General features: G+C 37.9%; 1 protein-coding gene across 1 annotated transcript in view; it reads right to left on the reverse strand.

Moving 5' to 3' along the window:
* The window catches only part of LOC134655506 (follistatin-A), a 46,791-nt gene that overhangs the window by 4,739 nt on the left and 25,652 nt on the right, over positions 1–16,400 (reverse strand). Inside the window, exons 2-3 of the mRNA XM_063510976.1 lie at positions 10,210–10,401; positions 8,561–8,770 (exon numbers count right to left, since the gene is read on the reverse strand). Coding sequence (XP_063367046.1) covers positions 8,561–8,770; positions 10,210–10,401 — 402 coding nt within the window. The remainder of the gene's footprint in view (positions 1–8,560; positions 8,771–10,209; positions 10,402–16,400) is intronic.

Raw genomic sequence — 16,400 nt, forward strand, 5'->3', positions numbered from 1 at the left:
TCATTTTTCGATAGTCTTTCGTTTTCAGAATAATCTACTTTTGTCCAAAAAACGGTAAATTTTGTCGTTTATTTCCACCATTTTCGAATTTCCAAAAATTATCAATCTATTTTCAAAAATTTGGTACTGAACGATGAACTGCGAGCTGTTGCATGTTTTAACACCACTGCCTTTCGTGTACCATATTTTTTGAAAATATAGCCACTCCCTCACGAAAACAATCTTTTAAACATTTTCAATGTTAAAGATGACGAAACCTCACATTTTTTATAGATTGATACAACATTAAGTGTGTGTGTCCGTCAATGGTCAATGGAAAGTATTTATTAACATTGTACGTACATAACGGCAAGGTGAGCAGACCGGGCGCGGGTGCGCGTGCGGCCCAGCCGGTTCTGTAATTGCACTCAATCTGCACTCTCAGGTGACATCCTGCTGCTACTGCTATATAATATATAATTCTCCTACACAGACTACATCCTCTTTTCAGTTTATTTTCAAGCTTTTATTTAACTTGCAATGTATTTATGTATGTATGTTCGGGTCATCCGAAGTTCAGCGCTGGAAGTCGCCAGCAACATGCTATTACTAAGACCCTATTACTAAGACTCCGCTGTCCGTCCGTCCGTCCGTCCGTCCGTCTGTCACCAGGCTGTATCTCACGAACCGTGATAGCGTGACAGTTGAAATTTTCACAGATGATGTATTTCTGTTGCCGCTATAACAACAAATACTAAAAACAGAATAAAATAAAGCTTTAAGTGGGGCTCCCATACAACAAACGTGATTTTTGACCGAAGTTAAGCAACGTCGGGCGGGGTCAGTACTTGTATGGGTGACCATTTTTTTGCTTGTCTTGCTCTATTTTTTGTTGATGGTGCGGAACCCACCGTTTGCGAGTCCGACTCGCACTTGGCCGGTTTTTTTATGTTTCTCTGCTTGTATAATTTTCTTTTTTGTGTTTGTGCTCACGAATAAAAATATTTATATTCTATTCTAAATCTTGCTAGCCAAATTAGGCTCATTAATTCCCATTATTCGATTGAACTGAAAGTTCACACACTGATCTGATGTATGGACCGGAGGTGGCCATAGGAACTACTCGTAAATGAACGTAACCTCATGTGTTTCGGATTGTTAGAAATGGTAGAATTGTCCCGATGAGTATTAGTTGACTGTTGAAAGAAAAGTACAGTCAGCGAAAAAAGCTTGTACCACGAATGAAATTCTTGACATAATAAGTTTTTTTTGCAATAAGTAGTTTTTGAGTGAAGCATCCTCATACACTTAGGTACCTAATTTTAAAATAACATCTTTATTTTAGTTATTTAATTCATAAAAAAAAATAGCAACGTTTGGCTATGTGCCAATTTCAGAGTGCTTAATTCATATATGTAACATATTTCACACTATATATCATGTCCTAAAATATAAAATCAAAAAACAGTATTGATGGATTTTCTGACGTTAGGTATGCTGCAAATTTTAAAATGATTTGCAATATAATAATGCCAAAATTTAAGTGCGTTTAGATAACGTTAGGAAAAGTACCAGCATCAAGTCGTAAAGCATGTCTCAATGACTCTCAAAGCTTAAGTTGGTACTGACAATGATATCATTACTTTTTATATAAGTATATTATTTTGAGTAGGTATACATAACGAGTGTGTTGTAACAAATTTTATCTTTTCCGATGTCGTTATTTGCTGGCGTATAAGCTTATATGACCGAAATAACGTTTATTTCAAATCATTATGGCCAGTTCTTTATTTTAGCCACGATAATATTATTACTTATGAGTCTTATCATATAAATCGGACCTGGTCGGCTTTTCAACTTCTTTAATCATCATTTAATTTACATTCTGATACAGTCCGATGCAAATGCCAGCAAGTCTTATTAATGTAAAGAAATTCATTTACAACCAGGATCCATAAAATTGCAGTTTATCGATGGTACGGCCAATTAATTGAAACATGCAATATTTTATCACTTTCTTCAGTATACACGATACAGCAACTCTAGGATGTTAGGAATAAGGAAACGTGTAGGTGGTTAAACTCGCTGTTTCCATGTTTATTTTGCAGTCTACGAACATCTATACAAAGTACCCAGTGTATCTACATAACAGTTACCCATAATGTATATGCAAGTGGTCGTTATCGATTTTGCATGGTTGAAGTGTTCTCAGTTGTCATCCAGCCGTAATAACAGCCTAAGGCGTAACGTATTTACACAAAACACGAAGTGTCGGAGTGGTCATTATTACTAAACACATAGTGGGCTCGCTTGGTTTCTGGTCTATAATTTTGTAGCATTACTGCAATTAGGTTGTTAGCTGCAGGCTGGCGGTGGCACTGATAAGCTTATACCGCGGCAGCAGCACTTGGTAGCCAATTCTGACATGCGACAAATAGGTACTGCAGCTGCCGTCTGTTTATATAGATATGGAATATGAATAAAACGAAGGAGGACTATCGTGACAAACCTAAATAAATACATTTGTGACACATTTATGATGTGATGAACTCGAAGAGGGTACGGCCATATTCTACATGGCTATGGTTTTAGCTCCTAAAGTCAGGTATTAAATGGAATCAGACAGAGAGACAGTGATAGTTTATATTTAAATTCTCGTAGTGAAAAATGACTAATTCTGTCTAGAGGGGGATTGGCAGTTGGTAGTCTGAATGTCAATAGCTATATTCGTCACCATCACGCGGAGCTATAGGTATACGAGTATAAGAGCTCTTATAGACATCTTCGCCTAACCGCAAACTTTTTGTAAAACTCTAGAACAAAGCAAATAGGTTCAATAGTGGTACTTGTCGAACTCTTTAATAACGACCCTTGCTATAAAAAAATCCACTCGATATCCATCTAGCGTAAACTGCAACCACAAATAGTCGAACGCTTTTTCATCGGACGCTCAACGGTGCAGTGCACGTTGCAAATGCATTCGAGAACCGCGGGTAGGGAGCGGCTCTCATTCACATGTATGCACCCCGGGCGACGAAGCCGGCCAGACGTATCGTGCATCAAAATGAGCCATTATTGAGTCGCGATTCCAATAGAGATGTAGCCAGCCTTCTAGGAACGAGCGCGCAATTTACTAGTGCGATAGTAGGGGAGTGTCCGGTCATTACTGCACTTGGGATTAATGCACTGGCCACGAACAAACCGACGCCGAGCCCGGTTCTTAATGGACGATTGTTTCTCTAGAACAAATGTACGCTATCCTGCATAAGTATAATAGCACGACCAGGAAACGAACCAAATATCATTGACGGGTTGCAAATCGTACGCCGGGGGTAAAACTACACACTGGGAAATGCAACGTTACAAGTTCGATATTGGTCAATTTATGTGACTTACTTTAAAATTAGTTAATCACAATAAAAGGATTAAAATTTACGACTTAAGATAAAATAACTTTTCGGGCTAAGTAGTCGTGGACCACCACTCATGCGTATTGCGTACGTTACTGCGGAAGCGATGCTAATATTGTCCGAATACTTACTTATGAAGTATGTATGTTTGTCCCTCGAGTTCTTATTCTTGTCACTTGCACCGCACCGCGGTCAGGCTCGGGTGCTCAATAGTGAGCCAGTGAACTTCCCGGGTTCTAGACTCGGGTCTAGGACGGTTGCTATGCGCGCGAGCATGATGGATGGATCTACACTTTGCTACCAAAAGAGTGTAAGTTAGTCAAGTCACAAACAATCTTATGTCACTTTGTTCGTCGATGATGTTCGATGATGCTGTGATGGGAAAATTATAACGGGTTTACAGTAAAAAGTTAAGATATAATTACAATAGTTACTCTTATAGTTTTTTCACGTGACGTGATTAATTTTATCAAGTAGTTTCTTCTTTTCTTTATGAATTTAGAGATTGATAACGACTGCGGATGTGCATCGATGAGGATTAATTTCAAAATTACCTATATTTTTTATGTAGGAAAATACTGGATTTGTAGGTAATAAAGGCGTTCCTTACTCACTCATTACTTAAAAGTAGGTAATTGGTGATTGTTGATAGTTGTGATGAAAAGTGACATTTAACATACAGGCGAGCGCTCGTAACTTCGGAGAACATAAATTATGAATTATATAGTAACAGATAACACGAATACCTTTGAGTATCATCTTGTAACGTTGTAGTGGCGCCAAGAAACTGGCAATTTTCCTAATTCCTGAGTTATTTATAGTCTACCACGTCGTAAAAATTTGTCACTCATTTTCGAAATAAAAAGGAGATTTACCTTGAATTGACCTGACAATATTATACACGCATTTTGTGCAGTTTTGAGATTTAATTAGTTTTTAACATTACAGGCAACATTCTCAATATAGAAAGTTCTTTTATAAAACGAAACTTCCAGGCATTGGAGCAAAGAATACTAGTCGTAGTATGATTCTATATAAGAAAGGTAGATATTTTCAGAATGTTTAATATCTTTTCGGAGTAATTAATCCAATAGTGTATAAATAAAATATTAATGTCTCTCTATCTCAATAAGATAATGTCGTAGAGCCCTTTGAAGTTATTTGTGATTAAACTCCATTACTCCACTGGCCAGCCAACATGTCGCTCAGCTTAATTAAAATTGCAATCTATCATATTCGTGACTAGACAAACCCGTACATGAAATATTAGCTCGACGTATTCAACTGCAAGTAATGCAACAAGGTTGCATGCCGCTGTTCCCGTCGGTATAAGAGAGCAAACGAGCGTTTGAATCAATGAACCAGTACAAAAGTCATCTTCGAGTACCCCAGAACGTACCATCAATTAATTTTTTCGAACTTAGTAAGAAATGTCATTTGATTTCCAGTTGTTTTTGATAAAGTAAAGAAGGGTATGTACCAAATCCCAAAAGGATTAGCTTTCCCTCTGCTTTTGAAAGTTAGATGGTACTTAGTCGCTCACTTCGTGTTTATTCTTTATTAAAAAAAACACCTGAGCTCCTTGTCAATGCAACTGAAAAAGCGCTAAGATGAGGAGGACCTTCGACTTATAGGTTATGAAATACCTCAATATGTAGAATATTTCTTGAGTTTCTAATTGTACTGTCGCCTGCACTGCACGCCAAGGCGATGCAAATACAGCGCCAGAATGCAATCTGCTCTCCTATTCACTGGCGACTTCATTTTACGTGCACTGTTCATTTGCGCTGACGAAATGTCATGGAAATTTATTTATAAATATGCAGACGTTAGTGCGATGAAAGTGGCTTGAGGTGGTGTGAGTAGAAATTATATTTCAGCATTATATAGTTATATAAGTATGTATAAGTATAAAAAGTAAAAAAATAAACTAATTGTAAGGATATGACAATATTTTTTCATTCAGCCTCCTGAACAATCACTTTAGCCGCATTTTAAGACGCTTAAGTGATATAATAACTTATTGAGACAATAATAATTTATAGTATAGGGCAGATTTACTAATAGTATATAGGTGTGGCTGATCGATCTGAACTGCACTTAGTTACCATCTGACAAAGCCTGTGTTGCGTATCATTAACTGCATTCATGTACTTACTATATATTGTTTTTTTTTTATATCGAACACAATATAGAATATAGATCTAACATAATTAAATAATTATAAGTAAATAAGTACTTTCTCAAACAAATACATTTAATTTTTAAATAGTTTGAAAAGTGTGTGAGAATATCTATACATAGGTATATTACCTATAATTATAGTACCTATGTACTAGGTATATTCGTTAACCTTTGTTATTTGCATGACTGAGACGATTACACAGCGATGCATATTAATTTTGTAAATTTGAAATGGTGTACGTAAACACGTGATCAATATTAATTACACGGGAGATGTCGCCGCCTACAGCTCATTCGTTGCACGTCGCAAGTGTGAAGTTGACGAATGTGCAAACTGACCTTTGATAATCATTGCGAGCGTGAACGCACTCAAGTAATAACAATTTATATTAAGTTTACGCCTTTATGTCAACATTTTAAACCTTCCATCTGACCTCCCACGCAGTTAAGGTAATTAACTTAAAGTTTGTACAGACAGACGGCCTCGCAGGTGTAGATGACTCCTAAGAACCTATTGAATATGTGTTATGCGTGCCTCTTGCCGTAGTGGTCGCAACTGGGATGCAGTACGTCTGTATCGGTGTTTTAGTGTTAAAAAAAAAACAACGGTTGCACTCCGGGAGTGCCGATAGAAGTGAAAACTCACCTCACTATGTTACCGACGCCCGGTAACATGATACATACGTTTAGCGGAGGTATTCTATTAATTTATTATATATTATTATCATTCTCAAATAAGATCTCACTTTTTCATTGACACGTTTATTTACATACTGCCATGACAACGTCAAATTATTTGAACATAGGTAAAGAGTCTTGAAAAGGAGTCCGCAACATAAATGTCAAATAACATTGAGTGTTTCTTTATTGATTTAAATGCCATCTAAATTATGAGTGGCCACCTTACGGGACTTACGTTCACGTGATCGCGTTACGCCCCTTACGGTCACGTCATCGCCTTACGCTGTCTCGAGTTTATCATTTTTTCCCCACCTCAAAAAGTGCCCAGCGCCGCTAAAGAAGTTTTCACTTCAAAAATTGAGCCTAACTATTTGCCTAATGGTTATTCCTAGATCTACAAAATTTTGATGGTGGGTGGTTCCTAGTTTGTTTAAATAAAAACAATCCTTAATCACATAACTATTTGTATTTTGTTTTGTCGGCGCACATGCATATATTTAGATCTCGAGAAACTTATTAGAAGGATCTTCGATTGAATATGCCCGACTGGCCTAACTGCCCGTCTCCTGATGGATAGTGGTAATTTACACCACTCTTTGAAAATGCAATAATCATTTATTTACAAACAAGATATATACAGTGTATTACTAAAAGAAATTAAAAACTAGCTTAAATCTAAAATAGGCCCTTGAGGCATTGTACCAAGGATGCTGGCGACATTATCTCGCTGTAGATTGAAGATTGAAGATTGTTTTCTTACCAAACGTGCTTACGTATTAAAAATAACTTTTCACAATAAATCCAGCCAGCTTGGTATGGTAATATTTAGGTAAATAATGTGAAAATTGTGAAAACATAAATAAACAGGGTTACCTATAGTTATAGAGTCTGTCTAAAGTCTCTAAGCTAACTTTGCACCGATTTGAACAAAACAAAGTGAGGACGTGTCATTATAAACGTCATATTTTCATAGAAATTTGACATTAATATGAGTTTGGTCCGAGTCACGACTATTTTACACCTGAAAAGATTTATGACCAGTATGACTAGCACACAGAGACTTAGGTAAGTAGGTAAGCACTTCCTCGTATATACCTACGTTAGTACTTAGTAGGTACGGATATTTCAGCACTCAGTGCAACATTATCGCGATTACGACGATGCGTGGTGACAATTGTCGCGGTCTGTCGGTTTATAAAACATCAGCTATGAGGAAATTCACATTCCATGCTTGTTTGCCCATGCCCGGCTATGCATCGGGTATAGTATACCTATATAATATAAATCGATAGTTCTCCGTCTAGATCAATGTAATATAATTTAAGAGATAAACCAATTGCGAAGAATTGTTTAGTTTTTAACTTTTTAATAGGGCGCTCAGTGCACTCGGAATTCTACCTAATAATATTTTTTTTAATGAATGTTTGTCATTTGTTGGTTTTGAAAACCAAACAAACTAGGTAGTCAGTGTTATTGTTGCCAGAAACTTCTGATCTGAGACTAATCTCAGGTAGGTATAGTAATACTTTTCTTCACTACGTCACTTCTAGTGTACCTCTATTTAAGATTCATCTATACTATACAGGCTTAGGATTATCGAGTAAGAGAAGCTGGGACTTGCGCCGCCGGGCACAAGTCCACCGTCGCTGCTGATGTACATAGTACATACCTAAGAATCACCTCTTGATTGACCCCGGGTAGTCTAGCGACAGATGCTTGGCTGGACCGCGCCACGCATATACACAGCGAACGGTACCTACCTAAATATTTACTTCTTGCCGTCGCTTCCGCTGGGTACTTAATTTAGGACTCACCTCGACAAGGCCCCGGGTAGTCTAGGGACAGATGCTTGGCTGGACCGCGGTACGCATACACAGCGAACGGTACCTATTTACTTCTTGCCGTCGCTTCCGCTGGGTACTTAATTTAGGACTCACCTTGACAAGGCCCCGGGTACTCTAGCGACAGATGCTTGGCTGGACCGCGGTACGCATACACAGCGAACGGTACCTATTTACTTCTTGCCGTCGCTTCCGCTGGGTACTTAATTTAGGACTCACCTCGACAAGGCCCCGGGTAGTCTAGCGACAGATGCTTGGCTGGACCGCGGTACGCATACACAGCGAACGGTACCTATTTACTTCTTGCCGTCGCTTCAGCTGGGTACTTAATTTAGGACTCACCTCGACAAGGCCCCGGGTAGTCTAGCGACAGATGCTTGGCTGGACCGCGGTACGCATACACAGCGAACGGTACCTATTTACTTCTTGCCGTCGCTTCAGCTGGGTACTTAATTTAGGACTCACCTCGACAAGGCCCCGGGTAGTCAAGGGACAGATGCTTGGCCGGGCGACGGCAGGCTCTTCGCCTCAGCCGGCACAGCGAGCGGTAAGTTTTACCGTCGCTGCCGCAGACCGCGCCGGCGCGGCGGCAGGCCGCGGCGCACACGCAGCGCGCACGCCCGCCGCGCACCACGCAGCGACGTCCCGCCCCGCACGACACGCCTGCGCATGATTCTGTCAATAAAAAAAGTCTGATGAATCGTGGTCTGTACCTTATGTATTATTAATTGTTAAGTATTTGCAAAATATTTCTTTGTGCCTATTATTTTTTTTGTCATAAAACGTCGCGAAAATTTAAAATAACGCTTTGATAATAATGTAAATGCCAAAACACACAGAGGGTTGTAGCACCACAGGAATTTACTTTCGGAAATATAAAAATAGATATAGGAACTTTTGATAAGATTCTTCAAATTCCAAGGTTCTCAGAACAGAATGTTGACCCCTCCAACCAAAAGTTAGGTTCTAGAAATATTTGGGCATGAGCCGGTTTTTTTATTGGTCCAGTGCATCCAACCAGTCATCACCTCATAATTAGACCATTAATTCACTCAAGAAACTGACGTGTCACTCTGACAATGGCAGTTTTGGTTACACGGGTTTTGAGACTCGTGCGCAATTCGCTTTACCTTGGTACTAAAACGACTGAAGTAAGTATGTTTTCTTAGCGCAAATCTTGCTCTTAACACTTTTGCTATATTTCTAACTTATTTTTCAACTGCCGATTTATTATGGTCGTCATGTTAAGTAAAGAGCTGTTATTAATAAAAGGAATTATCAATGAATTTGTTATGAAATATTGTCTGGAAAATTGCAATAGTATAGGAAAACAGTTTCAGGTTAAAACTTTGCTTGCTTATAAGTCGATGCTCTCTAAGTCCTAATTCCTTGATAACACAATGGCTGTTTGTTAATTATTATCAATGAATGAAGCACGAATATTGTTTCTGTGCAGTGTTATCTTTAACCTGACATACTCGGGACACTCTAGAACTGAGCCATTTATAACTCTGCAGAGAGTTGAGCTATTTACAAAGTGGAACTTAGTAATCCGTTCCATATTTATTTATAGTTTAAGCACCGCTAATCCTAGTTTCTAAGTAATATATCTAATGAAATATGAGGTAATCACTTTACTGCCTTCTATATATATAGGTACTTACCGTAAATTAACGGTATTTTTCCTGCGACTTTATAAAGTAGGTACTACAAAGGGTTCGCGAATTCACTTCTCGTTAAGAGGGCACCAAAATACTGTTTTTGCAAAAACAGCGAAAAAAAATAGAGAACCATTTTAAAATAATTACAATATGTTAAGTAGATACACAGCAAGAACGAAATAAGGGAGTTGGATTAGGTTTCTTTCTTCCAATTAATACAGTAACGTTTTTTTAACGTGACTTGCCTTAGGCTCAATGCTAGTGGAGTGAAAATACGGGATAACTTTCGCGATCAAACATAAATTCACTAACTACTCTCTAACTCTACTCTGTTCATGTTTAAGCTCCAATGAAATCAGTTGAAACGGTCCAACCTGATAGAAGTGTGAGATTGTGTTGATTATTGATGCACTCCACCGAACTGTTACGTACCTACAACGTGTATGTACTCACCGGCGCAGGCGGTGCAGGGCACGCCGCCCGACAGCGCCTTGTAGAAGAATATCTCGCCGCTGTCCAGGTCGCGCGGACTCCAGGCCGCGGGGGCGCGCGCGCCGCCCGCGCAGCACTCGGCGCGGCCCACGCGAAGCGCCGCCACCGAGCTGCAACGCCCGTCGCGCTCCATTCCCGACCAGCAGATCCCGGCTACGGACAAAAGAGAATACTTTACCAGTGTTACCATAACATAAATAGCACTTAGGATCACGGAGCAAAGCCTCGGACAGACGGACTATAAGGGTTCCTAGTTGACTACGGAACCCTAAAAAGCACTTATCAGGACTGTATTGGTCTGCAAAGCGATTGCATTGTATTGATCGAACGATCGAGAGGGAGTTGTCTGGGAATTCGGACTTAGACAGGTAATATGTACCTACTTATTTACCTATACCTGCCCTAGTAGCACGGTCGCATTTTTATCGTTTATCACCATGCCTGTCACGTTCTAACAAGTATGTAAGTGCGAAAGTGACGGGCATAGTGATAGTCGATAAAAATGGAACCGTGCTGAGCCCGCTGGTTCGATTCCGCTATTATACCTACTTAATACCATTAATCATTGATTAATACGTTATAATAGGTACACCATTGTTGGCCATGATAGTAATTAAATAGGTACGTATGTAATTAGACCGATGTACTTTTATTACAAAGAGAACGTTAAATTTGCTGAGTGCTAGATCGTAACGGCTCTTCAAACAGTTAAATATACAAGAAATTACCAAAACATAAAACAGACTCTCCGTCTGAACTCTGAAGTGCCCAACTACTTTATTGAAGAAATCGAATAACAATAAAAATCTCGTTCGCTTCCACGTTGCAGACTAAACAAAAACAATGCGTGGCGAAGATTGAAGAACAACAGCGCGTAACAGCTCCTGGTGCACGCGAGCGCAGGGTTGCTGCTACTCAAACAGGTAAATACAACAAACAAGTAATTTTTTTCACCTTCATTTAAGTTCATCCGGAACCTGGGCTTATCTGAAGATCAGATGAACTAAAGAATACAAATTTGTAGATACTTAGTAAATATACGCATCAAAAACTCTAACCTATATAAGTACTAAAGAGTGCTTTATTGGCTAGGTGCGAAGTCGGTGGAGGGGGAAGTGGCGCTGATCGTCACAAACACAGGTAATCTTATGGAATGTCCGCCATGAATACTAGCGGCAGCCGCTTGAACTAATTTTACTCCATAAGATTTAACGTAGAAAGTCCGCCAAAATGACGGCAGCACCAATCGTGCACCTAGCGAATACAAAACGACTTCTGTAGAATAGAATAGAACCATCGCAGGGGTTTCGCTGGTTTTAACGAATTCATTTTGTTAATGTTTACGTTTTGAAAAAAAAAGGCTAAGGTTACCTATTTAATAAAGAATAACCGCTTCCTTTTGAAAGTTATCATTATCATCAACCCTAGCGTCAGCTTGAGTCATGTTCGCGTTCGCGCTAGACAACCGGCAGACAGAGCACTATTCTTCGCCGTGACGCACGGACCGGGGCGGCCAACACCCAACATGGTCAGGCGTGGCGCCAACTGCCTTTTAAATTTCGACGAGTGTTATCGATAATGATTTGGCGGAAATGTGTCTAAGTAAGTATATTTTTAGTATTTTCAAACTGAACTTTTTATTATCGAATCGAACACCGAGATCAGTTTGTTAATTATACTTGGTCCAGCGGGCTCAGCACGGTTCCATTTTTATCCACTATCACTATGCCCGTCACTTTCGCACTTACATACTTGTTAGAACGTGACAGGCATGGTGATAAACGATAAAAATGCGACCGTGCTACTAGGGCTGATCTTGTCAGTAGAAAAAGGCGGCAATTTTGAAAAATGTAGGCGCGAATGGATATCGTCCCATAGAAAATTTGAATTTCGCGCCTTTTTCTACTGACAAGATTTGGTTGACCATCTATAAATAAAATTACTTACAAATTAATAATTTAAAAATATAAATGCAATCCCTAAGCAGAAGGAACATGCTTAGCCGAATAAAGCCCATAGCCTTAAAACGAAATTCGCGCCAGAGTTATCGCCTGATAACCTTATCTATGAATGTAAATCTTTATGGATGTTAAAGTAAAACAAAAAACCTGTTCCTGCCTAACCACCGTTAAATAACGCAGCCGGATAGAACATGAGATATAGCCGATGCAGACTGACAGGGTATTAAAATTATAAATGATGATGTTATTTTTCTGGTATTACTGGCCAGTGATAAAAATACGTGTAAGATTTTATATCATTTTAACAGTGGAGCGATTCGCGGCCGTTGATCCCACTCCTGCGCTTTCAATTACTCGTAACCTTTAAAATATAGCACATTTTAGACGTGCTAGACGATTGCGGCTCTTGTGGCACTGGATTAAGGTCTTCTTTATGAAGCACCCGATCTTTAACGGATATCTTGCCTGCGTCCGGACAGATTTGGCGCCACTTTTTAGAGGCTATTACACGATTTATATTTAAATTATCTAATGGCGATAACGAAACGCCGCTTTAAATTAAATTTGTGATGTTAATGCCTGCGCAATCGGGGTTCTTGTTCGATTAATTTATGGTTCGTTATAAATCACTTTTCATTTTAAGGAGTTCAATCTTGCATTTAATGATTACCTATAGGTAGTTGATTTAATTCCAAAGAACTTAAGACGAACAAGGTTACTTAACGCTGAGAGTTGTGATTTCTAAAGCCGCTCATCATCGACTCATACAATAACATAAAACTAGAATGCGTTGATAGCTTTACACTTCTTGGCTTGGATATCGACTCCAATATAAATTGGAAAGCGCACGTAAAAAAGATTGCAAATAAAATGTCTAAATTCACCTATGCATTAAGAGAACTAAAAAAAACCACTGACCTAAAATCTGCCCTTGCAGCTTACTACGCGTATGCCTATTCATGGTTAAAATATTCTATCATCCTATGGGGGAATAGCACAGATGCAAACGAGTTGTTTATTCTCCAAAAAACATGCGTAAGAATATTAGCAAATATCTATTGCCCTGACAGTTGCCAACCCTACTTCATAAAATTTAAAATCCTAACCTTAACTTCAATTTATATCTTTGAAATTTGCAAATTTGTACGTAAATACCCCACTCTATTTAAAAAAATTGCTGACCAACCTAGACGATACGAATCGAGATATAAAAATAACCTTATACAGACAACAAACTCAAATCTGAAACTACATAGCACAAGCCCACAAAATATGGCCATAAAAATTTATAACAATTTACCTAACGAAATAAAAGACATCGAATTGGAAAAAATATTTAATAAAACTTTAAAACAATACTTAATCATAAAATGTCATTACAGCTTACAGGAGTATTTTAATGAAAATGAGTAAACAGCAAATAAATATTAGGTACGCTGGTCTAACTTCCAAATACCTACTTGCGAGTAAATATAGCTGATCCATTTTACATAATCGTACTTGTTGTGTACCACGGTCTCGGTGAGAAAGAAAAATGTACATACCTACTTATTTGTATAATACTAGAATATTTACTATTCAACCACCCTGCAATTGATGAAATTATGCTCGAAACGACTAGTATTGTTTACATATCTACCTGATTGCTGTGCCCATCAGGGTTTCATGTGTCATTTGTGTACCTACCTATACTCTTAAGTACTTGGAAAACCTGTAATGTACATGTGAATTGCAATAAATAAATACAATAAATACAATACAATACCTCAACATCTCCAGACCCTTTTAGCTACTGAATGTTAACGTTACAGTGGCAGCCTGTGGTATTGCAAATAAGATCTGGAGACAAATTTGAACGTACATTTTGATATCTAAAGGATATCATTTAGTTATCATTCGCGCGTGCATCTCGTTGGTAACCTGTCCATAGGTTGCGTCAATAGGTACATACATGTGTTGGTGAAGCGTGAATGATAACAAAATTACAATATTATCAAATTATAATGTAAATTTGAATTAGTCTCCTGTTCATTAGTCTTCTTCCAACCGCTACCAACCAACCAAACCACCAAACTTATACCTACGTATTTGAGCCTCCAAAATAATATACATATTGATTTTCGGTTTCCTATAACCAAACCTTACCAACTATAGTAATCAGAACAATATAGTCGCTTAATATAAGCTTATAATTCAATGAAACAAATACCCTCATAAATTATATTCGTAATTTCGGAAACGGATCTACGTTGAGTCATTTGTTTATCGAAAACACCGCACGCGAATACTTGCGGGTTGCGGGCACCGAATGATCCCAAAATACCTGCCTAATACTATCCAGGCCAATTATCCGCTTCATTACTTCCACCACTTTCAAGCTTTGACTGATTAAAACAAAATATTATGAAATAAACAAATTGTTTCTGGCAGAGCCCGTGAGATGGATAAATGTATCCGCCAGTTTCCAAGAATATGGCTTGGTTGGTAAGACAACAAACAACAGGATAAGATGATTTGATAATTTTCTTGAATTCATGAAGCTCCTAATATTATTTCAAGTTTATTTTAGTCAGTAAAGCGAAACGAAGAATAAGCGACCACCCAGATTATAACTTTTTTATATACTTAGGTATTTGATGCCAATATTTTGATGCCCATTGGTGTAGTGAAGGCTTAACAATGCAGAAGCAAGATCTGTTAAGTTGATGTCAAGCTCCAAGGCACCACCGGGAAAACAAACATTCGGCCGGTGTACAGACAGTACAACATAGAGCGATCAGAGCGACTTATAGGCGTCACGACCTAACGAACCTCCGATATGAGGTTTCATGTAGAAGAAGACTTTCTGTTTATGCTACAAACATGCTATCCCACAATTGTGTATATATATATCCTCGATAACCTATAAATTTATTCAGCAAAGAGATTAGGTACATAATACATACAATAACAATAAACTATAAATAAACTTAAAAATAAATTAATACTAAAACTAAACCTAGCTTAACCTATGGGGTCTATATTATATGTACAAATATCTTCTATATCGCTGGCACTTACATAAATTAAACATAAAAATAATAAAGAACCATTTCTAATATGTTAATAGGAAAGTTTTCAGATCTACGACTTTTGTTACAATTTATGCTTTCCATTAAAATGGGCCTAACTTATTCGATGCGTTCATAACTTTATATTTTGTAGAGGATGCGAGCGACAATGGATTATTTTCATCTCTCAAATAATTTAAATATAATAGTAATTTCGCTAAAAATCTTAGTAATCGGAATAGAATGCAGGTATGGACCCTTGATTTCAGCTAAACGCAACTCAAATTTTCTAACTTTTTCAAATAAGTACACGACTATATTGATTCCAATACAAATATTTTTTATTATTAAATAGTTAATTATGTTTTTATTTATCGCATCTGCCTAAACAACACAGTCTATCTAAAGGAGCCCACTGATTACCACTTTTTGTTCTAACTGACAGGCCGATATCGTCCGGCGGACTGTTAATCAGTGGGCCCCTTTACCGATATTAAAAGGCTTAAGTCTGGGTCATATCTTCACCCTGTATTCTGTCTGTATGTAAAGTTAAGGGTTCTAATTTAAAATTGTGATTGTCTGGCAGCCTTCAGCCGACCCAGTTTCGGCGAAGGACGGATTTAAGCAGGTGATGTCTGGAGCTGGCAGTTTGCATAATACAATGAGGCTTGTCTAGCAAGTTTTTAATGCGTAAGATATAATAGTACTTACTTTAAATTTATGATTTTTAGGCAAAAAAGATACTAAATTACATAGTGAAATTCTTATTACAAACATAATTATACTTGGTCAACCAGATATCTTGACAGTAGAAAAAGGCGGCAAATTTGAAAAATGTAGGCGCAAAGGGATATCGTTCCATAGAAAATTTGAATTTCGCGCCTTTTTTTACTGACAAGATTTGGTTGACCAGCTATATATATATTTTTACCACTTCTAGGATTATCTAATAGGGATGATGACACATGTTGAATGTTATAACAAAATCTAGTAAAATAGATAGCAAATGAGCAATTTATCACAATATTGTAGATATTAAAAAAATATATGGAAATAATACAAAAATACAGCACCTGAAAATTTCAAAATTAAAGTTTTTTTTAACTTTCAAAATCGAAATAAGTAAGGATACCATTCGATT

The sequence above is a fragment of the Cydia amplana genome, chromosome 16, assembly GCF_948474715.1.
Source record: "Cydia amplana chromosome 16, ilCydAmpl1.1, whole genome shotgun sequence".
In the NCBI taxonomy this organism is placed as follows: Eukaryota; Metazoa; Arthropoda; class Insecta; order Lepidoptera; family Tortricidae; genus Cydia; species Cydia amplana.